The following is a 27,103-nucleotide window of genomic DNA, read 5'->3' on the forward strand; positions in this document are numbered from 1 at the left end:
AGTTCAATGTATTTTAATATTCATATAGTCAAATAATGACCCAGATAATAAAATGGGGTTGTGCAGGCCTTAATGCTGCATTTTGTGGTATAACTACAACATGACAGACTACTTTATTTGATAAGGAGTAGAGGAAGTTAAGTAAACATGTCATTAGAGTGAGGGTACTTTATACGCTTCTTCCAAAATTTCATGGAAGACCACATGCAATTTTGACTGAAGCAATTGAAAATTATTGTAATTTTTTTTAAAAACATTTGTTTTAGACAAAGGTGTAACCAAGGGCTGTGCAGATGTGTTTTCAACAATATTAAATTATGAAAAGGTCCCGCAATCTATATCGTAATTTCATTTAACCTTATTGCACTGCTGTTTGAATAACATTGGCGAAACAAAACAAGTTAAATAACATTTATATAACAATATAAGAGGATGTGGTGAGCGTATGCTCATGCTGATGGGTCTTCACATAAATCTGCACAGCTTTAGGTTCTCCTTGTTGACTATTTCCTTCTTCAGATGTGGCTGTCCTACATGATAACGTTCTTGGCACTAGCCTCGTGTGCCCAAAATGTTAGCAGGGTCTCAACTACTGTCCTTCTATGTGTTTTCACAGCCATGCCCGGTTACGCTGTATGTGCACCTGCAACAGGTGTACCTTTTGCATCTGTCAGAACTTCCTCAACTCAGACTTGCTGCACTCTGTAAAGAACACTCTCTTCACTTCAGTTCTTAACAGGTCCTTAACTTTATTTATTGGCTACCAGGAGTGTTATAAAATAAATTATTATGCAGATTTCCACTACATATCCATTCAGCTTAGGAGTAACTACTGAGCGCTTTGCAACCTAACCACTTTCTTGAAGGGTTTGAAAGGCGATTATGACAATACCACAGCACAGTCAAGGAACCCCACACTCTTGTGGAATTTGGTCATGAGATTAAACTGTTGTAAACATCTTGCTATACTATTCGGTTATAAGAAGAGAGCCAAAAAATACAATTTTTGACTTTATTTTTCCTATAATGTAAGTTCTTAATATTACTGCAAACCATAACTTTCAAGCAAGACATTCTTTTTTTGCAGAGAAAATGGTTTGCTTTTTATTTTAATCAAGTTAATGTTGACTGTTTTACACAAAATCTGATTTAATGTTTATCAATGACGTACAACGCCTTGCCAGGTATATCTGCAATTTCAAACTTATACATGATTTAGTGGATATGTTGTGAGTAAATCTGCAGCTTTAACAACTTGCAGTTCTTAAAGTACAAAATACAACCTGCTGATAACAGTATAGAGTGTGTTGTTGTGGAACACCATTACCACAAAACTATCCGGGGAGCACAAGTGGACTATTCAAGTGATATAAATTGGGCTCCTTACATACGTTCTAGGTTTCTCAAACTTACAAACATGGAAAACTACCTGTTGGGTATAATAGTTTTGTGGTAATCTTAAAACCAGCAAAGGATTTGTTTCTCTTCTGTACAGCAGGTTGTGTTTCTCAAATGCACGCCAGCAATGCTATAAAATGACTAACTCCTCAAGCTCTGTGTTATGATGGCTTTGCAAGTAAATGGGAGTTCAAACCTTCAAACAAACATACAATACGTTGTCTCTTTAGGTACTTCAGTTTTGATTTTAATTAGCAGGGGTCCAAAATGTAGTTACTGTAATAGCTGACTACTTCATACATTTTTTCATTTGTCAGTAGGATGTGTAAGCGTGTGAGTGTCAGAAACTGAAGTAAGCATGCAAAAAAGAGGGTAGGACCTGCAGTCTTAGTCTACACTTCTGTTATGTATATTGCCTGGACAATCCATGCTAACTAAGCCTATTGGAAGTAGCCAGGTGACATAGAGGTCGACCTAGAAAGAAGAGCACACATTGAAATACTACATATTTATCGTGACTGCACTTAAATGCAATTACCACACCCTCAGTTATGCGGCCATATGTCTGTTTTTATAGCTAATGCGTTTGATCAGTGCCACTCCACAAAGCAAAGTACTTAAATTTGATTTTATATAACTAACAGTATGTCAGTTGATGGGCTGTAATGTGAATGCACATAAGGTCATAGCATATTGTGGTACAGAATTTGAATGAGTCTTTGGCTACCAGGAACTTAGAAGTAAATCAAAACAAGTTGATATCCAAAAGTTAAATCGCACTTGCTAGGTTTGATCCAGGAAGCTATTTCCACCAATGATTTGTATTAGAGAATATGCACCTGTAGCCTTAATTTACCATGTAAACCAACATACAATTACCACTCTGAGTAACGTCTAGTCCTGACCTTTGCATATTTCATTCAAATAGTAAAGATCTGGATTTTTGACAATTCATTATCTAGCTGGTGAGTTATTTTAAACATTTTTCTAAGTATTTCTCTCTCAGGGTACAAACATGCCATTTTTTGATAATTTACCTTAGGTCTGGCCATCAAATGGAAATTAGTAAGTTTTTCTCCCTTTAGTTCTTATTTGTTGAAAACATATTATGCGGTGTAGCAAGTAATTACAAATACAGTTGTTGAATATTATTATCATAAAGAATATTAATTAGCCCCTCAATCCCTTTTACTTGAAGGGATAATTGATGAAAATAATGTAGAAGGAAAACATGTTTAGGTTGTACAATAGAAGAGGGATATGTTAAAGGAAAGCTAAATGGGGGAAAAACACCTAAGAAGTTACGAAACAATAGCAGATTCATGGCATCTGTGAGGACTAGTGCTTGGGTATTATAGTCTTCATTTTGACTATGATGTTGCTGTTATTTTTTATCCATGTTCGTTTTAGTTTGTCTTCACCTAATAAGATATTCCACAGCTTTTGCTGTCCACAAGTAATCTGGGCACACTGTAGATGGTTTTTTTCCTTGAAGAACCAAACTGTCCTCAAAGATTTCTCCCCTGTCTTAAAATGTTTTTCTCACTTTGTTTTTGCTTTCTTATACTCTTTTACTGCAACCAATGCTACAAAAACTTACCGTTAGTGAAGATATATTTTTAGCTGGCCTTGTTATGCATTTCTCTTGCAAAGGTTGGCTAACTTAGTACTATCCATGTTATTTCCAATATTCCCAACGTGCTCTTGTCATGCCCCACGTTGTTAGTTTTCACTTTTACTTCTTTAACATTTTTGTCTCTCACTTTAGATTGCTTCTGTACTTCCCTGTGCATTTCCTTGGACTTAGCAACTCTCCTTTCAATAAGTCTTCGAATCTTGCATCCAAGGAATTTTCTCCGTTAGGTTTGCTATATCCCTATCTCTCAAAATGTCTCCAACATTTCTTAAATCCAGTAACCCACCATTATTCCAGATAGAGAACCTTACTTTCCTTGTCCGATTTTCTCATCAGTATTTGTTTTGCAATGGTGCTGCTTAACTCTTTTTGTTTAAAATTCAGTTTTTCAGCTTATAGAAGCATTGTGTGTGTGTGTGTGTGTGTACATTTCTTTTTCTTGGCAAGAATAAAATTATGGCAAACAAAAGTGAATGACACACTAATACCTCAACAGTTTGGATGTTTGAATCTTCCTTTTCTTTTCCAAAGACAAATGTAATTGGAAGGTCCAACAACTCAGAATTCTTTGTTTACATACTTATGTTAGGGAATACCTGGAATATATAAAGCTTTCGGTGTACAGAAAGTAACTGTTTTACTACAGTTTCTTTTCAATTACCAAATGCTTGCATTAGCCCAATAGGCTCTTTGACAGCATTTGGTTCGGAGGTTGCAGCATTCAGGAGACTGAGGAGCAAATTAATCTTGATTGTCCTTGTGAACCAAACCAAATGACTCAAAAACTGTATACAACACCATTTCTGTCCATAGTTACTATCCCAAACATAGGGCCAGATATCCGAATATCTTTTTGTAAAATACTGGTCACGAACTACCACTGGTATTTTAAGAGACAGCCTAAGTACTAACAGGTCAGTTCTTAAAAATCTGAATCGTAGTGGGTTGAAATCCAATCTGCCTCTCAAATACTAATGAGGTTTAATGGAATTTTATGATTATTTTTATTGCTGTTTGTACTTTTATGGTTTTGAAATAGCAATCCAATAAAGTTTATTAATCAAATACTAATGAGGTAGGTCGCAAATTGAGACTTATTACAATGTGACCCCATCACAAGCAGAGTCATTAGACCACCATGTCTGTGATCACATCTCAATAATGGATTTTATTTTAAATAACCTATTTTCCTTAAAGGAACCAGGGATGCATTTAAAAAGAAGTTTCCTTTTTTTTAGTTTGAGAGTTTGTAGTCATTCTGCTGACCACTTCCTAATTCCAAACAAACTTATTTTTGTTGTCGCTACGGGGCTCCCTTTTCCATCCTATCTTGCTGTAACATTTTTTAGTAGTTGACAACCGCTATTTTGTTCCTAAACTGTTGATATATGTGGATAGGAATCACTATACAACACCGCCCTTTGAAATTGCAATTTCGTATCCATTTTCGGGTTTGGTAAAAAGTTACCGACTCCTAAAATGGTTTTAATACATTACTAAAAGCAGTTTTTCGGATGCAAACTCGTAATCGGAGCAATCTGGATGCACCACATTGTAAAGGCGATAACCTGTTTTAACCATGCCATTGTGGAAATGAGAGACAAATTTGGCAAAGCGCAGAACACAATCGCGAAGTTATCTTTGATTCAGATCTCTCCTTTACCTCACAAGCGCAAGCAATAACTAACTGAACACCCCTATTTTTGGTCAGTAAAAAACATGATTACATAGCCTCATTTTGTTCCAGACTAAAGTGACTGTCCACCAAACAACGAGTCCTATTAAACACCCTGTGTATCATCTGGAATCGAAACACTAGATATTTCCAGAGTACTAAAGTACTAAACTTTGCTATTCGTACAGGCTGAGTCGGAAAGAAAAATACACTCTAACAAATACAACAAGCTTTCTGTAACAAAATGTATATGAAAAAATCGAGGAAGATAAATAACTCACAGAAATATCAAATGTTCTACCTATTTCCTGAAAAATACCCTGTTTCCAAAGTCATCAGAGCCATTCTAGAAAAGCCATTAATAACAGTATTTCTCCTGTTGCCTAATGAACTCCAATTTAGTTTGTCTTATCCTCTTCGTAATTCTCTCTCACCCTAAATGTATCCTTTTCCACCCTCCTGCCACTCATTTTCCCCCACCACCTTGAAATTTGCTTGTTGTGGTATGAATTGGGCATATTTAATACACACATAAATAAAAAATACAAATGCCTAAGTGTTCATAAACATAACAGTATTGTCAGAGTTATGCTTATCTTTTTTTTTTTCTCTAGCAACTTTTAAGTAAAACTGGCATTGTTTGGTTGATTGCGTGTATAAGGACTTTCAGATAATTAGGAGTTTGCTGCTTGTGACATGGATGATGTCCAGCAAGTGGGACGTTGCTTTCAAAGTGACCTTTCTTTTTCAGTTAGGTCTTGTTTTGTGAAATACACAGGTGTTTTTGCTGGTGTTATTCATTTACTACATTTGAATTCTGTAATTACTTTTTGGAAAATGTTGTGGGACATGTTTTGCATGCATTTCCCAGCCAGTGAGAAGTATTTCTCTGCATATGTTTGCTGTTGTGTGTGATAAATATTATTTTAAATTGTCCTCTTGTCACCTTGCCAGTATGATACACTTTTAATATTTGTCAGATTTTGTGACAAATCTAATGTTGCAGTGTATTGACTGAAATGGTAATTGAGAATAAATTGTCGAATAAGGCAATACATATTTTTGCTCGATTAGAATAATGTGTTCTCTTCTAGGGGAAACTCATCAATAGTCCTAAGGAATGAATAATCCCCGCCCACGTGCGGGGACCCCGAAGCATATACAAAAAATACATATATATGTGTATGTTTAGCTAAAAACGTACGGAGTACCTTCAAACATATGCATATACAGGTAGACATATTGTAATTGTATTGTAATTGCATTTAGATAGCGCTTACTATCTCATAAGAGGCGCGAAGCGCTTTTTCAGCGAGTTACGCGCTACTCTGGAAACCAAGAAGGATTAGTGTTGAGTTAGTATTGTGAAATATGGAAGTAATTTGAGTGTTGGATAGGTTAGTCAGTTATTTGGATTCAGAAGGATAGTGAAGGGTAAAAGGTTTGCATTTATATAGCACTTGTTACCCCTGATGGGGTGTTGAAGCGCTTTTTTTGGCGAGTAGCACGCTACTCCGGAACCCATAAAGGATTAGTGGTGAATTAGTATAGTGAAATATGAAAGTAACTTGAGATGTGGATATTAGTCAGTTATTTGCATTGAGAAGCATAGCGGAGGGATAGAAGAGGGAAACGAGCATTGGCATAGCCAATAGTGTTTAGACATGCACCTTCAGAGCACGTATGGCTCAAATAACACGCAGTTATCCACGTGCTAAACGTATGCATCTGGATTGACGAGCGGGGATATGGCAACAAACTGGACTCTAGATTTCCGGCGTATGGCATTTCTTCTCTTGTAGTCACAGGATCACATCTCAGAATATTGCCTCGGCTTTGGGATAGCAAATACATCTGGGCCACAGTTATTTTTGGGCTGAGGAGGGATGTTAGCAACAAGGCTTTAGATGTACAGGAACCAGTGCAGTCACTGGAGTCAATGAAGGCAACTGAGGCATGAATTGCAAGGATAACTGCAAAACTATGTGAAGAATAACTTGGGATTAATGCAAATTGCAAAGATGAGTGTGAGTGGAAGCGCTATATGAACTGCACTCACACACTGGCTTTTGAAGCCCCTAGAAGCACAGAAGGAGCTTTTGCTGATGCTGCTGGGACATCTGAAGAAGAAACTGGCTAAATGTGAGGAAGAAACAACTGCCATGTCCTTTCCTCGACTGGCATTTAACGGACCGTCCAACCTCTCTTATTGAGACTACAGGATCAGTTCTGGTAAGAGCGAAAGGTCCAGTCGGTTTGGTCCAGCCAAGACAGCTCAAACAACAGACATTTTCACTCATTTGTCACTCCCAACACGAGGAAGGGACACTCAGCAAAGGAGATAATAGGTGGTCTCAGTCTAGAAATGCTCTGGGGGGTGTGGGGGGGGGTGCTAGATCGTTCTACCCTATCCATTATTTAAATATTTCCATCAACACAATGGAGATTGCTGTGAACAGAACACACAAGAGGAAGAGTATATTTTACTTTGGCATTTGTTAGCTTATGGCTGATAATGACTTTAGAAATAACATGGGTTGCATACACTATGTCAGCACAGAGTTTCAGCTTTCAATGGGAAAAAGCATGCCTTGCTCCCCAACCATCTGACAGTTCTTAGCAACAAGGTTGAGAAAAACAGAAAAACAATGTCAGAGAGAGAAAAGCTGTTCTGTGCAGGAGACATTAAATGAAGACAGAAAGAAACGGCTGGACTAACACAGAAAGCTCCGCGGTGTAGAAAGTAGGGAAGGTGAGACTCCTTAATGCAAGTGTATGAGTATGAGGAAGAAGATCAAATAGGGAGTGAGTAAAGTCAGGTGAGTGTGGGGGGTAAAGGTGTGGTTGTGGGGTGTTGGGAAAGAGCCCTTACAGTGTGAAGGAGAAAGAGTGTGTGTGTGTGTGTGAGAGAGTAAGAGTCAACGAGGGGGGAGGAGAGAGAGAGAAACATGAAGGTGTATGATCTTATGTAATTTAATTGGGCGCTCATGTAAAACGCGCCAATATCTTTCAGTAGAGTTCGCGCCATATATTTAAAAAACACTCCAGAAAAGCGAGAGAGACCGGGAAAGAGAGAAAAAGGGAGAGAGAGGAATGAAGAGATAGAGATATAGGGGCAGTAAGTGAGAGACCAGGAGAGAGAGAGAAAACAAGCACGCAAGTGGTGCGTGCGTGTGCATTTTTGCATAAAGTGCAACTCCTAATTCTTCTCATGACTTTACCCATGCTGACTGAGACTGGTTTGAAATTTAACAGCGCATGAATGTGAGACTGCAAGGGAGCAGCTATGCAGCAAGTGTCAGGGAAGGAGCCAACTTGTGTATGGGAAGTAATGGATGCGGGCAAAAGAAAATATGAAACGGACTGCTGCAGTATAGAGAGGCGGGGGATGGGGAGTGGAGGCCAGCAGAGTGACGCGATCTGTGGTGGGGGAGGGAATTGAAGCGCGGGGAGAGGCACGCAAGGCTTAATGAGCCTTGAAAGAAACCCACAGGGCGGCTGAGCACGTGCACGCAAGCTTGAGGCCAGTGGTAGCACTTTGAAAACCCCCTTACTAAACGTCGAGCAAGCAGCGCATGCGCTGCTCTAGGCTCGACCTAAAAAGGTATGCATTTATATGGCGCTTGTTACCCGTAATGGGGTGTTGAAGCACTTTCTTGGTGAGTAGCACGCTACTCCGGAACCCATAAAGGATTAGTGGTAAATTAGTATAGTGAAATATGAAAGTAATTTGAGTGGTGGATATTAGTTAGTTATTTTGATTGAGAAGGATAGCGGAGGGATAGAAGAGGGAAAAAAGGTTTTCATTTATATGGTGCTTGTTACCCTTAATGGGGTGTTGAAGTTCTTTTTTGGCGAGTAGCATGCTACTCCGGAACCCAAAAAGGATCAGTGGTGAATTAGTATAGTGACATATGAAATTTGATAAGTGGACATGTTAGTCTGGAATTTTGAATGAAAAGGATAGTGGAGGGATAGAAGAGTGAAGGATTTAAGATTTATTTATGTTTTTGGGACGTCATAGCAGAAGTGGGAGGCTTGGGATGAGTAAAAAGGGATGTGGAGGGGAAGAGTCAGATGGAAAAGTTTAGAAAGGCTTGTTTTGGGGTATCCGTATAGTAAAAAGAGGTGTCCGATGGTGCAAGGAGGGGTAGAGTAGGGGAAAATCTATAAAGGGTTATTTTGGGGGTCATAGTAGTGGTATGGGGTTTGAGATAGATGAATGAGAGTGGATGTAGAGGATATATTGATAGAGATATAGGGTGTGAAATAGGGTAGTGCATTGGAAAGAGTAGTAGAAAGAGGTTTGAGATGAGTCAGAGTTGAGGTAGAAGATATATTGAGAGAGGTATAGGGTGAGAAATAGGGTAGTGCATTGGATATGCTGAATTAGAAGAAAGTAATAAATATATAGATCTATAAGTACATGGAAAGTTTATAGATGCATAAAGGAAGTAAGTAGATGTAGATTAAAGATATTGATAAGGGTATAGGGTGAGAAATAGTGTAGTGCATTGAATATGCTTTTTTTTTTTTTGGGGGGGGGAGGAAAGTAATAAATACATAAATCCAAGTACATGGAAGGTATATAGATGCATAAAGGAAGTAAGTATAAGTAGATTAAAGATGCATTTGATAAACTCTAGTTTTCAAGTGTTGTACTTAAAAATGTATTTATTAATATTTGGGGGGCGACTGATCTTTCTCAAGCTGAGCAGACTTGGGCCTCGATGGGATTCGCCATCGCGTAACAAAACATCGCACAAAAATGGGGTGGTGGAGGCGGTCCCGACCCAGATTACCTGGGCACGGGATAGGGACATAGCAATGATTGCCGAGAAATCGGGCTTTAAAGGCCGTGGCTGCCCCAAGAAATGGGACCATAAATGGGGAAAGTGTAATAAATACAGGGGGGACATCTGTATCTCCCCAACGGTGGAGCTGCGTAGGGAACGAACCGAACAGATGGCCCGACTGATGGCGGAGGTGGAAGCTTCCCCTCCACACACTTAATATTGTAATGGCCCCCCGGTCCCTGCATTTTTTCTGTACCAGGCTTTCTATCTCGCAGGGTTGCGCCATGTTTAAGACTTATTGGAGCTGCCATTTTTCATGGGATACGTAAAAGCTATTGATATTTTTTTTTTCAATGTGGATACCAAGTGGAACTGTTGAATAGGGTGGTGTACTACTCAATGTGATCTCTAGAAGTCATGTCAAATGTCATGTGCTGATACCACGTTGTGTGTTGGAAAACAATAAAAAGTTTATTTTAAAAAACGGTATTTATTTCTTTATTTAAACATAGTTATTTGACATGATTATACAAAGCAATACACATATATAGGTACCTATCTATAGTACAAATAAATGCTTCTATACAGCGGGATATGCTGTATATTTCTGTTTGCGTATGGTGCTTATGTGTGAAAGAGCCAAATCTTGAGTAGTTTTCTGAAGATAAGGTGGTTGTCTGTGAATCTTATGTTGGGGGATAAAGAGTTCCATATTTTGGCTGCTTGAACAGAGCAGGATGTGCCATTCATGTTTTATTTCCTATATCTTGGGATTTTGAGGCGAGGTGCCACTCTAGAACAGAGGTTCCTATGATGAATGTGTTTGGTGATTTTATTCCTGATGAAGAGTGGTCCCATTCCATGTATCCTATAAGCCAGGACTTCTGGGTGGAACCCTCCAATGCCGTACACTCTCTAGCCACCTTGGCGAAAGGTTGACAGGAGGAGTCTGTCTTTCCACAACCGGAGACCCGTAAGGCATGATCTGCACTATATTGATGCCAGGAGAAGAAGAAACTTCCCTCGACGTCGACCGTATGGACCTTGACCTCGGCCATTCAAGCACTTCACCCGTAGCCGCCTTAGGATTTCCTTCTCTCAACATCAACCTGTCGCCGGCAACACAGATTATGCCACTCTCGACGTCAACCGCTTCTGCAGTGAAGTCTTTGAGGACTCTCGTCTGTGTGACTGTGGCAGTGTCCTCAACGTCGACCGCGGTCCTCGATGCCGACTGTCTGTGGCGGAGTTTTCAACATAGACCGCCTGTATGACTTGTCCAAACTTTGACGTTGACTTAGATTTTTCAGGACCAAAATACTTCGAAGTAGTATGCCTTGACGTCAACTTACATTTCGGCGATGGAGGCTCTAACTGCTTCGACGGCGATCTGTTCCTCGACGTTGTAGCATGCCTTGCCTGTTTTCTGACATTGATCTCGACGCTGAAGGTGAACAATCACGAATCTGCTTCCTTCTTGATGCTGGAGAAACAGAACGACGCAGTTTTTTCTCAGATCTGTGTCTTTCTTGGGAGGAGGGCTCTTTAAAAGCATGAGTGCTTCCAAGGCCACTTTTTGAAGGTCCTTTTCCTCTCTCCGGTAAGGCATGCAGCTTAATCTTCTCTCTGTCCCGAAGTGTTCTTCTGGAAAACTGCTGGCAATAATAACACTTCTCTGGATTGTGTGAGGATGGCAAGCAGTGTGGGTCTGATTTTGTCATTTTCTTCCCACAGGAAGGACATTTATTGAACAAAGCTTTTCCGACAGAGAAGATTATCAAAATTGTCAGAAATCCCCTGAAAGAGTTGCCAGTAGTCAAAAAACTTCATGTAAAGGTAGAAAAAGTTGAAATTAACCAATTTATGACTAGAATAATCAAACATTCACGAGCTCAGTGCTCCGGGATCCTTCCAGAAGGAGCCGGAAAAAAGAACTGACCTGTCACCTGTGGTGCATGATGGGAGAAGGGGGCTCCTGGAGGTCTTAAAGGCACGGTTTCCAGGTTCTTGGAATTATTAAAGGCAGGGTGCCAGTTTTTTGTTACTGTGATGTTTTTTCATCTATGCAGCCTAAGGGCTATTTGCCTAATATTACTTGTCTTTTTCTCTGAAAATAAAGGGCTGAGCTGGAACATTAATGGGGTGCATGTTCTCTGTTAAAGAAATGATATATGTAATTGTTTTCAGTTTAAACAAAAGCCCAATTAATATTGACATATTAGCCTATTTGAGTTATGGTAGGCTGCATGTTTATATATGTATACATGTATATCCGTATGTTTGAAGGTACTCCATATGTTTTTAGCTAAACATACACATACATATGTATTTTTTGTATATGCTCCGGGGTCCCTGCACGTGGGCGGGGATTATTCAGCGCTTATGACTTTGATGAGTATACCCCTGGAGGAGAACTAGGATTACAGGTAAGTAACTTATCCTTCTCACCATTGCAAGTGATGCTGAAGCATGCTAACCTATCTCATAAAAAATTAATATTGGTCTACTTTTTTCCTTTGTAGGCAATATTCTATTTTGTAGCTATATGAAAGACTTTAAGAACGTTCAGTCTGTTAATGGCTCATATCTGAATTCTTTGAGATTTACAAGTTACGGTTTGGCATCCTGACGGGTTCTCTTCATGCAAGTTTACTTAAATGAACGCTATTGACCTAGCATAAAAATAATAACTTAGTAGCTGCTCTTATGATCTGAAAACATGTGGCAGTTTATGATAAAAACTTATATTGCATCATCAATATTTTCATTTTCTAAACCCCATCCCCTAGCAGTGAAGAGCATACTCTTTCTTCTGTATAAACATAATTTACTTCTTACCTTCCGTATCTTGTAACGTGAAATCTGGTTTTGCAATTTGGGTTTTACCGCTTACTTAGAAGCTGTTTGAATAGAACAAATTGCGACGTTGGAAGCACCTTTTTAGAGCCCTGAAATTGCTAACTCACAAGTTGTTTAAAATTATCCTGAAATATAAGACTTCTCAACTGTTAACAGATTTTCAGCAAGTACTTATATGTCAAGAGCTTCCTCTCACACCATACCCCTCCCCCCCAATAAAAAGCTGGTAAAAAGCAACTGTATTGTCTTTTCAAAAGCAAAAGACCATCCTGCACTGCCTATTACCAACACTATACTCGGACAAGAAAATATTTGCTAAAATACTGACAATTTGAGTAAACTCAGAGATGACTCAACAGAGATTTATAGGACGTAGGTTTGTTGTTTCTAAGTGATGTGATGGCAGTCGTAGACATGACATAGCAAAATAGCCCACTCACAGCATTCTTCATTGAAGCTGAACATTTTTGGATGATCAGTTGTTTAATGCTCCGCTTTGAAAGAAAATGTATTAAAATGTATAATTTTAGTTGACATACGTATGCACATTACTCAAAGAGAAAGGATTCGCTGGCAGTTGCATGTTCACTCTCAAGGTGGTTTATGTGTCAGACAAAAGCAGATGTGCTGCGCCAAGAGCTGAAATTAATAAAACATGTTAGCATGTTGCCCACGGCAGCCGACAATTCACAACAAGGGTAGAATATAACAACCGGCTTCAGACATGAATAGACCACTTTAAAGGGGTTTACTTAATAGCTGAGACAAAGTCAGGTGAAACAACAGGCGGCATGGAGTTATGCATGAGACTAAAAACTCTTGCCTCACTTGAGATTACTCTGAAATAAACCTGTTCTGCTGTATTTGAGATTCATCATTTCTTGCGGTAAGGCCTGTGCACAAACAGAATACCTGGTGACCTATACATTTCATAACTACCTGTATGGTTGCCTTGTATCAATGGACTTAATAATTGCAATCTGGTCTGCTAATATACCGATTTCATTTTGTGGGCCAAGATCATCCCGATCCACAAAAAAGGGTACTCGTGACGATCCATGAAGCTACAGGCACAAAAGTTTAATTGATAATCTGAAGAAGCTTTTCTGCCACCAGATATTGGGAAAGTTACTAGTAAATTGACGATTGTATCAGATTTACAAGCTGGAAATCGTAAAAAAAATATATTATGTGCAAATCCCTGGGAAACTGTGCCACCTCTATGACTTTGATCTGATTTCTTTCCCCAAACTTTGAATGGGAAAAAAGCTAAATAAAAATGTGGCCTAACAGTGTTGTGGATAGTTTTTTTTTTTATTTGGTCTATGCGGATTCCAGCTCAGTTGAGCCCAAAATCAGTGGAGGCTCAGATAATGAGATCCAATGCCTAGGTTATGGGCTTAGAGCCTATGGGCAACTTTTTTGAATCATTGATTCAGCAGAGATTATTGACAGACTACACTCGGTAGCATTTAATTTCTCTGCTTAGCCCATAGCGCATCTCTCAACACTTCCCCTATATAGGGATACTGAATACCCAATTTCTCCCTTGATATTTTGGAGGGCATGATGACCATTACATGACTGTCTTTCTTGAGATATTTACGCCTTCCAGATCCTCGGAGCGGTATGGAGTGCTTTTAAAGGTTAAATACATTTCAAGTGGCTACTGAGATATCAAAGAACTACCCTTTTCCTGCAGTCAGTAGTGTTCCTCTGTGTGTGTTGTGTATGCTATAAAACATTGGACACCATCCCTCTTCATCTTCTCCTGAAAATGTCCCATTTCAAGTTGATATCCTCCCTCAAAAGCTAGTAGCCCACTAATACCCGTTCATTAAAGCAGCCCAACTCCTTGAGATGTATCCACCATCCACAAAACATGCTAAATAATTGTAATGACTCACAGGTTTAGAACATATTCAAGAAGTGGACACTCATGCCAAAAGAAACAATCTCTGCTTCCCCCATCCACTGACTCCTCCTTGGTGTATGCACTGCAGGATACAGAGCTGATTTTTTGTCCCCGTCAGCAAGCAGCTTGTTTAAATGCTCCACTGAACCTCATCAGACAAAACTGTGTGTGGTCTGACCATATGATGAGGCGCTCAATAATTGTTGTTTCTCCCGAACTGCTGGGGGATGAGTTCCAGGACTGCCTGAATGATATGAAAAAAAAATGCCATCATGCTGTGAGTTCTGCCTTTAAGCAAATTGACAACACTAGCCAGGCTACAGCTTTATTGTGGGCGTCCATCAGTATTTCAATATTGTCTTACATCTTGCAGGAAGCAGAGAAAGTGTCATTGGACTTCCAATTTGATGGGAAGGAGTTGACTGTTCAGTCTTCCAATGATAAGCTGACAAAATGTTATTCAAGCCAATACATTGGAGTCTCTGGTTGTTATCTTCTCCAAAGCAGGACAACACACTTCCAATACCTGATGGCCTTTTTGATAATAACACAGGGCTGGTTGGGAAACATGGGCCTTGGCACAGAGCATACCTGAGTTTGTTTCTGATGGATACTTCTAACCACACAGTCCTCGCCTTTAGAATAATCCCAGATGCCAAACTGGTTCCAGAGTTAAAATAGCAGTGGCTCCTGCATGCTAGTGAGTGGTGGCTACCGATTTCTTGATGGCCACTGCTGGTGTCTGTTACTTTCTTTCTGTGCCCTTCGATGCAGATTTGGAGCTACACTCCCAACTTCATTGGTTGTACCGACACCAAAATTCAACAGTAGTGCGCATGGGAATTGTCACCCTTCACCCACAAAAATGGCAGCTTTCATCCTGTGGCGTTACTGCAGGAAGGAGATGTCTGTCACAGATCTGCATAATGCTTGCTTGTGGTGTGGGTAGCTAAACTCTACATTGCTGAACACAGTATGTACTTGAAGCAATGTTCCATGTACTGCCGTTCCAAATCGCAAGTCCACTCCTGAATCAAATCTCATTCCCCAAGTCTTCAGGTAAATCCTAGTCACGGCCTAGCAGGATTCGTCTGCCACTCGCCATTCCAGATCAGGTAAGAAGCAATGATTTTTGCACACCCAGGGCCCTACTTCGAGTCAATGCAAAGGCTGGTTCTCGCATGTCCAGAGTTTCCCAGCCCACTATCCACTCCACAGAAGATAGGGGCCTTTAAAGAGATCATGTTGCAAAGTTTGAAGGCGATACTGACATCCTCTAGAGCACCTTCAGACCCCTTGGAGCCGCAGGGAATAGCAGTTGCTTTGTCAGTGGGTTCTTCTCCAGAGCCGAATGACACTGCTGGGCCTTATTCCAGTTCTTTTCCCACACCATAGATTCACTCTGGTCCTTTTGGCCGTGCACCGGCACCAGATCCAGCTCCAGTGGTCCGCATTCCGCTTCCAGTCTCGATTCCCATCTCCTATATGCAGCGAACGTTGGCCTACACCAGACCTATGTCACGCCAGATCACCAATGCTCAGCTCCCAACTTTGGAAAGCGATTCCCAGACTTCCTCGACACGAGTGTTATAGGATGTTAGGGATACTGTTTGTGTCATAGTTCAAGGGCTTTAGAACACAATGTATGATGAAGAGTAGGAGGTGGACAATTTACTGGCATCTCACTTGAGTGGATGCTGGAGTGTGCCTTGATTTACAATATGCTGGTGAGTTGGACACTTCTCCAGACACTGAGTTATCTCATCCTGGGTTAACCTCAAAAGAAAGTACCTGCTTTGCTGTTGTTGCCCGCAGGGTACCAGAAATTCTTGATTTGCAGTTAGTCTAATTTCTTGACCAAAATCTTGCATCCTGGACCCACCACATCAAAGCCCTTGCTTCATTCAGTGTAGCGCTGAGAGACACCTAAGCTGCTTGATCAAAATCATTCTTGGCTCCTCCAGTTAGTCGCCCAAAGGCTTGGAGACATTGGCCAGCTCCTGTTGACCCAATCTTTCTCACCCAGTACTGCAAATCCTAATAGTACAAGCGTCCATTAACTAGGCCATTCCAAGCACGCATTACCTTCTGCATCGCCAGATAATGATTTGAAGTGCATTGGTACATTTGGCAAAAAAGTATTTTTAACCTCTAGATTGGTCCTCTGGTCCCTGAATATGGCCTGCCTGTTAAATACATACTTTTAGGGCCATGGATAGCGAGGTCTAGCCAGCTACCCCATAATAATTCTGAGCAGCCCTTGATGAAACCATTCTGAATGGACAAAATGCTGCCAACTGTGTATTACTGGCCAGCCATGACACAACAGACTATCTCGACTGTGACAAGGGCACTAAATCAGGCATCATCACCAGCAGTATAGAAACTTTAAGAGCTACTTGCATGCTCTGGCCTATCAACAGAAGCGGCGATTTCAGCATCCGGCTCAGACTTCTCTGCTCAAAAGGATGCAGTGGTGACTGAGGTTTCGGGCACCACCAAAGGCAGTGATGTTCCACCTCTCAACCACTACAACTGCTTACATACCAAGTGATTTTCTGTTGCAGGGCTAGGCCCACACAGGATAGGATTGCATTTTTCCGATCTAGACCGGAAATCCATCACTTCAAACCTAAGATGCCTCTGATCCTGCTTGTTGCAGTACCACATAGCGGTGGTGCTGTCTGTGAGAAACTGTGCCAGCCTTCCCTGTCAGTCCTATTAGCTTTCTTCCAGTTGCTGGATCAACCATCCCTCTTCAAATCATCCCTTGTGATGCGTTTCCTAAACGTTTTAATCCAGTTGCTTCCCCGAAACCTTTTGTGATGCCACAGTGGGACATTAACTTGGTCCTTACCTTCAGGATGTTATCTCCTTTGGAACCACTACACAGTTGTCCCCATTGCTGTCACTGAAAACAGTCTTTCTCATCACGATAATGTAGGCACATTGCATAAGTAAGCTTCAAGCTCCGTCAGTTCATCACTTTACACCATTTTCTTTCCAGACATGCTGGTGCTCAGGGCGAAGTCAGCCTTTCTTTCGAAGGTGGTAACGGCTTTCAATGTCAAACAATCCATCACTCTTCCGACATTCTTTGTCCTTGTCATCCCTCAAAAGAAGAAAAGACTCCATTGTTTGGACCCCAAAAGATCGCTCATCTTCTTCATAGATTGTACCAAAGACCACAGAGTAGAAGATCAGCTCTTTGTAGGGTTCTCCAGAGTCAAGAAGGGCACAGCATACTGATTTTTGTTGTCATAGGAAAACACAGATCATGTGTGTGCGCAGTGACATAGGCCTGTCTCACGGATTGCAGTCTTGTTGGACCAGGAGGGGTTCCCAAAGTGCTACCCTCCAAGTTGTGCAAGGCTACTGCCTACACTGGGAGGTAAGCAGCATGAGTGCAGTTGTGGCAGCAGCATACTGTGTAGTGATCATTAGGAGTGAACATGACCTTTTTTTACCTGTGTCACTGGTGTGAGGCCCACAGCCCACAGGCTCACTCACTTTTAAAGTTCAACTGCTGTGTGCTTAGCTGACCCTTGGCCTACATCATGGTCATCAACTATTTCAGTGGCTTATGTTCTGTTACACCACAAACTTAGTGCCAAACATATAAGGGTGGAACTTACACTAGGCCCACACTATGGTAAAGCACTGCATCTCAAAAGCCACTCAGTTCTGTTCTGTGGGTTGTAATCTCCTACTAACTTCGGACACTCTCAACCTTTGTCATCCAGTTGCGCTAGCACTTCTCCCACTCCTTTGTCAGAGGCATCCGTCTGTATAATGAAAGACTAACTGTGGTCAGGTGCTTTCAGTGCAGGTGCAGTGCATAGTGCCTTCTTCAGCTCCTCAAATACTTTCTGACACTCTGCAGTCCATATCACTTTCCTGGACTGCTTTCTAGAGGGCAGAGCAGTCAATGAGGCAACTATACTTCCGTAGTTCACTACGAATCTTGGTATCCAGCAGGTGAATTTGCTCTTTCCCCACCTCATTACCAAGGTAGACTTCTAAGGACTGCTCCACCTGACACTTGGTTGCCTTGATGGTCAGTTTCGCATCCTTGCCTCCTATATCCTTGCCAACCCCTGCCCTAGGTACCTCAGGTGGTTCTGCTGTGAATTGCTGAACACTGCAATGTCATCCAGGTAAGCCACACAACCCTGTTAGAACATGGTTTACCAGACACTAAAAAGTGACAGGAGCATTCTTCAACCCAAAGGACATCATTTTAAACTGATACAGCCTCTCTAGAGAATGCAGTCTTCTCCTTGGCATTTGGTGCCTAAGCTATCTGCCAATATCCACTGTTGAGATCCAAGGTGGTCAAATACTTTGCAGCACCTTAACAATCTACAAGCTCACCCGCTCTTGGAATTGGATGGGCATCAGTTTTGGTTACCTCGTTGACTGCTCAGTATTCCACGCAGAACCGCAAGTCAGTAGACCCTTTCTTTGGTGTGAATACCACAGGACTAGACCGCAAACTATGTTCTCTCAATGACCCCCAGGTCCAAAATGTTGGCAACTTCTGCCTAATGCATCCCTGAACCTGGTCAGACATTCTGTACATCTTGCCCTTTACTGGCAGACTGTGACCCAAGTCTATGTCATGCACACAGACCGGTGTCAACCCTGGAGTCAGTGAGAAGAGGTTGGCAAACGGTCCCAGCACCTCTCTAGGTTCCTTCTGCTGCTCAGGTGTTAATTCGGGGGCTGACTGAACCCCTTCCATGGTGCCATCCTTCATGTCATTATGCAGCAAATCAGGAGGCTCACCATCTTCCTCTACTTCTTCTGCCAGAGCCATGACATTCACTATGTTGTCTTTCCGTAGTATGACCTCAACCTTTTCACATGGAACACCCTCTTGGGTTCCTTTGTGGCACCTGTGTCCACCAAGTAGTTTACGTTGGAAACCTTCTGAACTACCTTGTATGGCCCACACCATTTGTCCTCCAAAACCCTAGAACAATTCTACTAGAGCACCAACACCTCCCGACCTTCGTGATACCCAGTGAGCGTAGCTTTCTGATCGTACCGTTCCTTCATCAGCGCTTGGCTGGCTTGAAGGTTTTCCTTTGTCTGACTCATGTATTACGCCATCAACTTCCTGAGTGCAATCCCATAGTCCACCACATCCTTCTGTGGAGAATCTGAGGTTCCTTCTCACCCTTCTCTGATCTAAAGTAAGTGGACCTCCCACTGTTTGTCCATACAGAAGCACAAAAGAACTGAACCCTGCCCCGTTCTGCGGAATCTCTCGGTAGGTAAATAAGAGACTTGCCAGGAGAAGATCCCACTACCTCCTGATGTTCTCTGGCAGAGTTTCCATCATGCTGTTCAGTGTCTTGTTAAACCACTCCACCAAACAATTGATTTGTGGGTGGTATGCTATGGAGAAGTGGTACGTCACATCAGCTGGATCCCACATCTCTCTCATGTAAGAAGAGATGTAGTTGTTTTCCCATCCAGAAATTACCATCCTTGAAAATCCGAACCTAGAAAAGTCCCCAGGAAACCTCTTGCTACTACCCATGCAGTCGTGCTCCTCAGAGGTACAGCTTCAGGGTACCTGGTGGGCTGATCTACCACAGCCAAGATATACTTGTTGCCTGACTGTGTGGTTGGCCGAATGGACCAACTTCGTCTGCTCCTACTCACTCAAATGGAACACAGGTTCTACAGAACCGCTCTGTGTCTCTGCACATCCCTGGTCAATAGAACAGAGGGTCTAACCTGTCCTGGGTTTTCCTAATCCCTAAGTGTCCTGCTAAGGGCACTTTATGGGCCAATGACAACAGTACGTTCTTGTGCACTAATGTACCCCTAGCCTCTTGCTAGTTTCTGGCTCAGGATTTACCAGCTCACTTTAAAGTAGGCTATCCTCCCAGCCAACATAGTGTTTCTCGATCACTCCTTTGCTGACCTGTTCATGGGCTTCCTTCCGAAGTCCCACAAGTGTAGGGCACGCCTCCTGTTCCTTGTTGAAATCTTTCTGGGAAGGCCCCCCAGCAGCTAACAAGCTCTTCAGCTCTGGAATCCACCCATACTCCAGCAACTGGTCTTCTTCTGGAGCCTCATACTTCACTCCCTCTGGAGCAGAAGCAAAGACTTCCACAGCTATTGCCTTCCTGAAATCTGCCCTTTCATGCAACCTCCTTGTCCTGTTCCCTGCAAATCCGGAACAATTCCAGCCTCACTCTGAGACTGATGTGCAGACTGTGCTGTGGTCAACCAAGCTGACGTCTAACCCATAAAGGCTTCTGGGCCTGGCACCAAGCCAGGGGCAATCAAATCATTGCTCAGAAAACATCCAGCTCCTTGCTTTTCCCTTAACCCGACATCAGTCATGGCCACTTTGCCTCTGAGCTCAATCTAAACCCTGGCAAGCAGATACTCCATGCCCTGTCCACTGGCTACCAAACATGTATACTTGGTTCCAGGATTTATCTCCTAAGGCTTAAGGTGCGTCCTCTCAACCATTGTGCTGAATGCTACAGCATCCCTCAGGGCAGGCACTTTCCTCCCATTTATACTAACTTACTGCACAAATCCCATTGTTAGGTTGAATGTACTTCATAGCATCTGGGTCTCTCTCTGAAATGTCCATAGCTACTAGGTTGAGTGCAACTGGGACCTCTCGGGTCCCTTCACCTACGTATAACATGCTTGCCACCATAGGTGCTGCTGAGTCTGGATTTTTCTCCTGACAATCTCTCGTAAAGTGTCCCACCTGGTGACCCTTGAAGCAAGTCACCACTTTGTGTTAGGAAGAACTTCCCTTCTTAAGCTCCTTCCTGGACACACCATTATTATTCCTCCCCATGTTTCCTTGGCCCTACTAGAATCCAATGAATATTACCCTGGCTGTCCCCCTCCAGTTTAGAACCGGTCTGTGAAGAGTTCCTCTCCTACTTTGGCTTAGAAATCATGCTGCTCTAGACCTTTACGAACCCTGTTAGTTAACCACTTTTCAGCCAACACTGCAAGTTTCATTTGATTCCTCTCTGTCAAGTCACACAGGTATTGCCTAAGTGGGGGAGAACTCTTCTCCTTGTGTCTGTCACAGTCAACTGGTTATGGGACTGCAAGTTCTAGGCCTCTGTCCCTCTTACCCACTCATTCCAGTCACGCAATCCAAGTTTCAAAGGGAACACCATCCGCTCACTTTGCAGTTACATGATCCCAGAAGGCATTGTGCTGACTTCAGCCCAAACCTCCTAATCCACAGGCATTCTCCCAGTGAGGACTCTCCCTTCCAGTGACATGCGCCCCATTAAGTCTTAGACACCTCATTTTAGGCCTGCCTCTTATAAGCAACTTTAAAGCTTATAAACCATTCCAAAATGTTCTGACCTTACACGTACATATGCATAAGATTTTTTGGAACCTTGGCCACAACCCGGCCTGAACTAGATGTAGAGTCACATATCCCAGATGGAGTTGTCATTGCCCCCATCCTAATTCCCTCTCTATCTTGCAAAGGCTATTATTTTCCTTTCCAGCTCTTTCTTTTTCCTTCTGTATCTCCTCCCACTCTCTCTGTTTCTCCTCCCCCTCTCACAATTTCTCATCCCGGGTCCATTCTCTCCTGCCTTCTCTCCCCTTGTTTCTTCTCCCTCTCGAACTCTCTGGCTTTCTCATCTTCCTCAGCCTTAGCTTTCTGAAGTGCCAACTGCAAGCTCAGGGTCTCTGTTTGACTCAACCCACCCAAGGGATTAACTCCTGGAATTGGTGACCGTGGTACCCTAGAAATATGAGGCGGTGTACACACCTGAGATATTCTAGAAACTAAAGGTGGGGAGTGTCTTGGTGAAACTCTGGAAAATGCATTTGGGGACACACTCATTGTGTCTGGAATAGATCTGTGCTAAGGGAACCCACAGCGCTCTCTTCCTCGGTTCCTAGCATAGTTCCCTCCCCGGACTCAACTACAGCCTCATCCCTTTCTCTCAGTATCTAACTGGTCCCTAATGAAATCACAAGGACCTGTCTGTCCCTACAGCTGGGAATGCTCCACCCTCTGTTTTTACGTAAATCCTTCTTTTGATCCACAGACATGGTGCTGAGGTCAATTCCCAACCCAGTGTTTTCTACTGTCTATCCGTGTCACTTTTGTGCATATAATAAACTAGATTTATTGTACTACTGGTGCAAATTGGAAATGGCTAGTGCCACACCTATATACAGGCTCCTAAACATTAGGCTCCCACCTCTTGCCACTAATTCTCAGAACCCCTTTCATAGTACCAAAGGGCACGCAGGGCCTACTAGGCCTAACCATGGGGGTTGAGTCTTTTTATATCCCGCGTCCCGACTTACTATGGCTCCTGAGTAACTGGGCCAAGAACCCCTTCTGCAATTGACTCTCAGAATAGCATGCTCACAACTCAAAATATGTTGCAGCAGCAATAGAAGTATTTTATTTCTACCTCTACTCGCACAAAGGAAAAATACAATATTCACAAACAAACAATTCCAATTGAGATCAGGGGCTCTATGGCAGGATTCTTAAACGAGAAGCTTGCTAGCTACTGGTAGTTCTCCATCTCCCTACAAGTAGCTTTCCTGTGTGCAGCCCATTCCTACTAAATTAGAGGTTTTTGCTTTACTGAATTAATTATATATATCTCAATACTGAAAAGCCTGTACTTGAGACATAAATATGCATATTTTCTGAACTCAATAGCTATTGTTTGAAGAAAATTTTTGAGTTACCAAATGATATTTAAACTCAATGTTTGAGTGATTAATTATACAGCGCTGTGTCTTATAACTGCCCTGAATATGCTCACTGCCTTTTCCCCTGTGAGGCACACTGCATTCCTCCACCCCTTCCCAAGCCCTTGGCTGGATTAGCGACTTCCACAGAGAGTTTCTGGCAGCTGATATTGAGGAAGATAAGATACGGGCTGCCATAACGAACCTGCGCTCTGGCAAGGCCCCGGGCCCAGATGGCCTACCTGCATACTTTTATAAATGTTACATTGACCAACTAGCCCCTGTCCTTAAACAAGTCTACGAAGAAGCTAGGGAAAATGGTATACCCCCACGATGCGGCAAGCCATGATTATTTCCATCCTCAAACCAGGCAAATACGCCACCACATTCAAGGCCTATAGACCCCTGTCACTGATTAATTGTGACACTAAGATTCTGACCAAAGTATTAGCCAATAAGTTAACATTGCTGATGTGGGGTGGGGGAGTGTTATTGCCAGATCATGGGGCTTTATACCTGGGAGAGCAACTTCACACAATCTGCGCACCATATTTGCGTTATTACCAGACATAGACCCGGAGTTATCAGCAGTCGTGGTGTTTTTTGGACTCCACAAAGGCCTTTGATTCCCTGGAATGGGACTACATGTTCATGGTACTGGGCAGAATGGGTCTCCTGTCCCATTTCCTATCACGGATAGCATTACTTTACAATCAGCCTGTAGCTATCGCACAAATCAATGGCCTCTACTCCAGCCCGTTTCCCATCACGAGAGGCACCCGCTAGTGGTGCCCTCTTTCCCCCCTGCTTTTTGCATTAGCAATTGAACCCCTTGCGGCCACACTTCACAAACACCATAGAGAATATACGATACTATACCCCTCACGGCAAATATTAGTCTCATTGTATGCCGACGACATTATCCTCTATATCCGCGAACCACACACAAGCCTAAACCCTATCCTCGGGGAGTTCATCCGATGTGGTACCATGTCAGGGATACATATCAATTGGAACACATCACAGATACTTCCCCCTTACGCCCAACACTCCCAAATTCCCCCTAGACTATTTATTAAAATAGTGCAGTTCAGAAATATAATATCTAGGACTGGTGATAACCCGAGACAGAGAGGAAACACTCCGGGCAAACTATGGCACAGCGATCGAATCGATCATAAACTCAATAGCCGCTATCGTTAGCAAGCAGAATTTCCTTAATGAAGATGAGAATCCTGCCTAAACTACTATATTTATTTCTCAACACCCCATATCACCCTGCCCGCCCCTTCTTCCGCTCACTTTGATCAATGCTAGTCAAACTGGCATGGGGCAGTAAGCCGACCCGTGTAGGCTGGCACACTCTCCCAGGTTGGCTTTGAAGCACCGGATATGGAATTATACTTCCTATGCACCCAGGCCCATTATGCAATATACTGGCTCCATCCACCACCATTCATGCCGCACCTGGCCATCGAATAGGGATATATGGCCCCACCACACCTACGACCTACTCCTTAGGAACAAAAGTCCCCGGAGAAGGCTCCACTCAGTGGCCTGCACCAATCTAGCATGGGAGCTGCTAGTTAAATCTTTGCGTAAACCCTTATTATACTCTCCACTAATGCCTCTCCCACATTTTCCCCTTTGCTGGTCACTCACGAAACCATGTGCTGAGATGTGCTCCACAAAAGATGCTTAAACACGTGGCGTGACCTCTATCATGAGGGAGTTTTTAAAGAACGGCAGGCCCTCCAGAGTGGTGAGAATGTCGCACCACTGGAGATCTTCTTATATATCAGGCTTAGGCATGAAGTGAGAGCCAACAGTCCTGAGTTCCCTCAAGATCCCCCCACTCTCAACACTCTACATGCCTTGTTGCAAATGTCAGGGCTGGCACATGCTGTATCCAGACTCTATCGCACTGCATTGTTAGAACGCCCAAAGGTACCACAAGACACCAGGAAAGCATGAGACTGAACTAGATGAGCCACTGACAGATAAGCAGTGGGTGTATTGGTGCACGCAAACCGGCAGCATCATGGCAATTAGCCATTTGCGGATCATACATTTTAAGTTCCTACGTAGGGTATATATTACACAGCAGTGCGCTTATGCAAATACAAACTGAGAAACTATGATTGCTGTGACAGATGCCGGCGAGAAGCAGAGGGGTTTCTATACCTCGCATGGCAATGTGAGGAGGTGCATAGCTACTGGTGGGAGGTGGGCACAGCCCTGTCCAAGATTTTTGAGTCCCCTATCCTTTTATCGCCGGCACTGGCGCTGCTAGGATACACAGAGGACTTCTTAACACCACATAAGGAGATCGTTGCGCTAGGCCTACTACTGGCAAACGAAAAAGTAGCATGTAGATGGGGGCAGAGGGCGTGCCCCCAAGTATAAAAAATGGCTCTCAGACATCATATATTGCAAAGACCCACTGGCAGCTTATGCGCAGCTCTTGTCAGCCTTGTCCTGTCCTAGAGATGTTTGGGAACCCCTACAAGCGTACTTGCGTGAAAATTCCGATTGGAAGACTACACACACCATGTCAGGCGGATATGATCGGAGCAATGTAGCTGACACTGTCCACATTAAGATAAACTAAGGACTGAGTAAATAATCCGCCATCTGTGTTTCACATTACGCAATAATGGAAGGTCTAGTGTATCCATAATGATATGTATGTATATACCGGTTAGGCATCCATGTTCCAAAGTCGCTAAATGATAACTCTAAAGCCTGCTGTAGACATCAATCTTGCTATGGAATCAAGATAATTGTACACCTACCAATTGTGCATATTCTCTTGGCTATTGCTGTATGTTAATGAAAAACTCTATTAAAAAAAAAAAATTGTGATGGCAAAGAAGCAGACTCTGAGGTTGAGGGCCCTTTCCCCAGGTCCAAGGCTCCTACCACCGTGCTGGCACGTGGCGTGCCTGTCCTAGACATCTGTCAGGGTGCCGTGCAGGCATCAGTGCACACGTTCACCAAGCATACTGCCTTTGACAGCCAAGTCCACAACGGGAAGCTCGTTTTGGCTATTCAATCCTGCAGGATGCTTTGGTCTGAACCATTCCACTGACCCACTATTAAGGGAGGTACTGCTTTGGTGTCTATTCTAAATGTGGAGAAATCTAGTTAGAAATGTCCATCAGAAGAACAAGTTTCCTTCGGTTATGCTCTTTCTGATGGATACTCTATATAACCTCAAATTTCTCACCACTCTCCCACCTCCCCTTTCTATGTCATAGACGTTTTTTTACATCTAAAAAAGGTTCAAATGCTAAAGTTCAGCCGAGTGGTGTAATTGATTACTACTGATGTCAGCGCACATGGACAGCTCGTATGTATGGCTTCAGTCGTCACTTCCTGGGTGAAGCTAAGTCTGCATGGAGCGTTACAATGCCACCTGACTGCAATCAGGGGCTATGCTGTAAATCTTCCAGATCCAGTCTGGAGTATTCTAAGGTGAGGCATCTGTGGTCCTCTAAAGCACCTTGCCAGACATCCATATCTCTAAACAGTCGGACCAAAATGTTTGGTGATGCCTGCTGAGTACCAGTTCTCCCTACTCTATCCAGAGCTCACAGTGGTGACAGATGCTCTCCCTCTAGGCTTGTGTGATCATCTGGAAGAGGTTGAAATCAGGGTCTGAGGTCCCCAATAGAGCAAAAACTCCACACCAATCTCCTCCAGCTTCTTGCCATCCAGCTGGCTCTGAAAGTTATTCTCTTGTTCATCAGAAGGAAGCTATTACAGGTTCTGACAGACAGAATGACCGCATGTAATACTGCAACAAGTAAGCCAGAATATTATCTTTGATCTTGTGCCAGGAGGCACTGCACCTTTGGAGGTGGCTGAACCGACATGGGATGTTCCTGGTAGTCCATTATCTGGCGGGTTCTCTGAATGCCAAGGCATTTGATCACTGGGGCATGAACTGGTTAGACCTTTTTTTGCAGTGAAGTGCAGGACTTCATACAGCTTTATACTACTGACTCTCTCCTGCCTCCTATTATGAGGAAGGTCAGGACAGACCAGGACAATGTCATCCTGATAGTCCCGAATTGGACCAATAATGA

General features: G+C 42.8%; 1 protein-coding gene across 4 annotated transcripts in view; it reads left to right on the forward strand.

The window, feature by feature from the left end:
- RHOT1 (ras homolog family member T1) overlaps nucleotides 1-27,103 on the forward strand; it is a 429,863-nt gene that overhangs the window by 345,991 nt on the left and 56,769 nt on the right. For 2 of the 4 annotated variants that reach the window (XM_085617212.1, XM_085617213.1), the window contains exon 19: nucleotides 617-739. The exons of the other annotated variants lie outside the window; for them this stretch is intronic. In XM_085617212.1, coding sequence (XP_085473338.1) covers nucleotides 617-739 — 123 coding nt within the window. The remainder of the gene's footprint in view (nucleotides 1-616; nucleotides 740-27,103) is intronic. 4 annotated transcript variants of the gene reach the window in all.

The sequence above is a fragment of the Triturus cristatus genome, chromosome 7, assembly GCF_964204655.1.
Source record: "Triturus cristatus chromosome 7, aTriCri1.1, whole genome shotgun sequence".
In the NCBI taxonomy this organism is placed as follows: domain Eukaryota; kingdom Metazoa; phylum Chordata; class Amphibia; order Caudata; family Salamandridae; genus Triturus; species Triturus cristatus.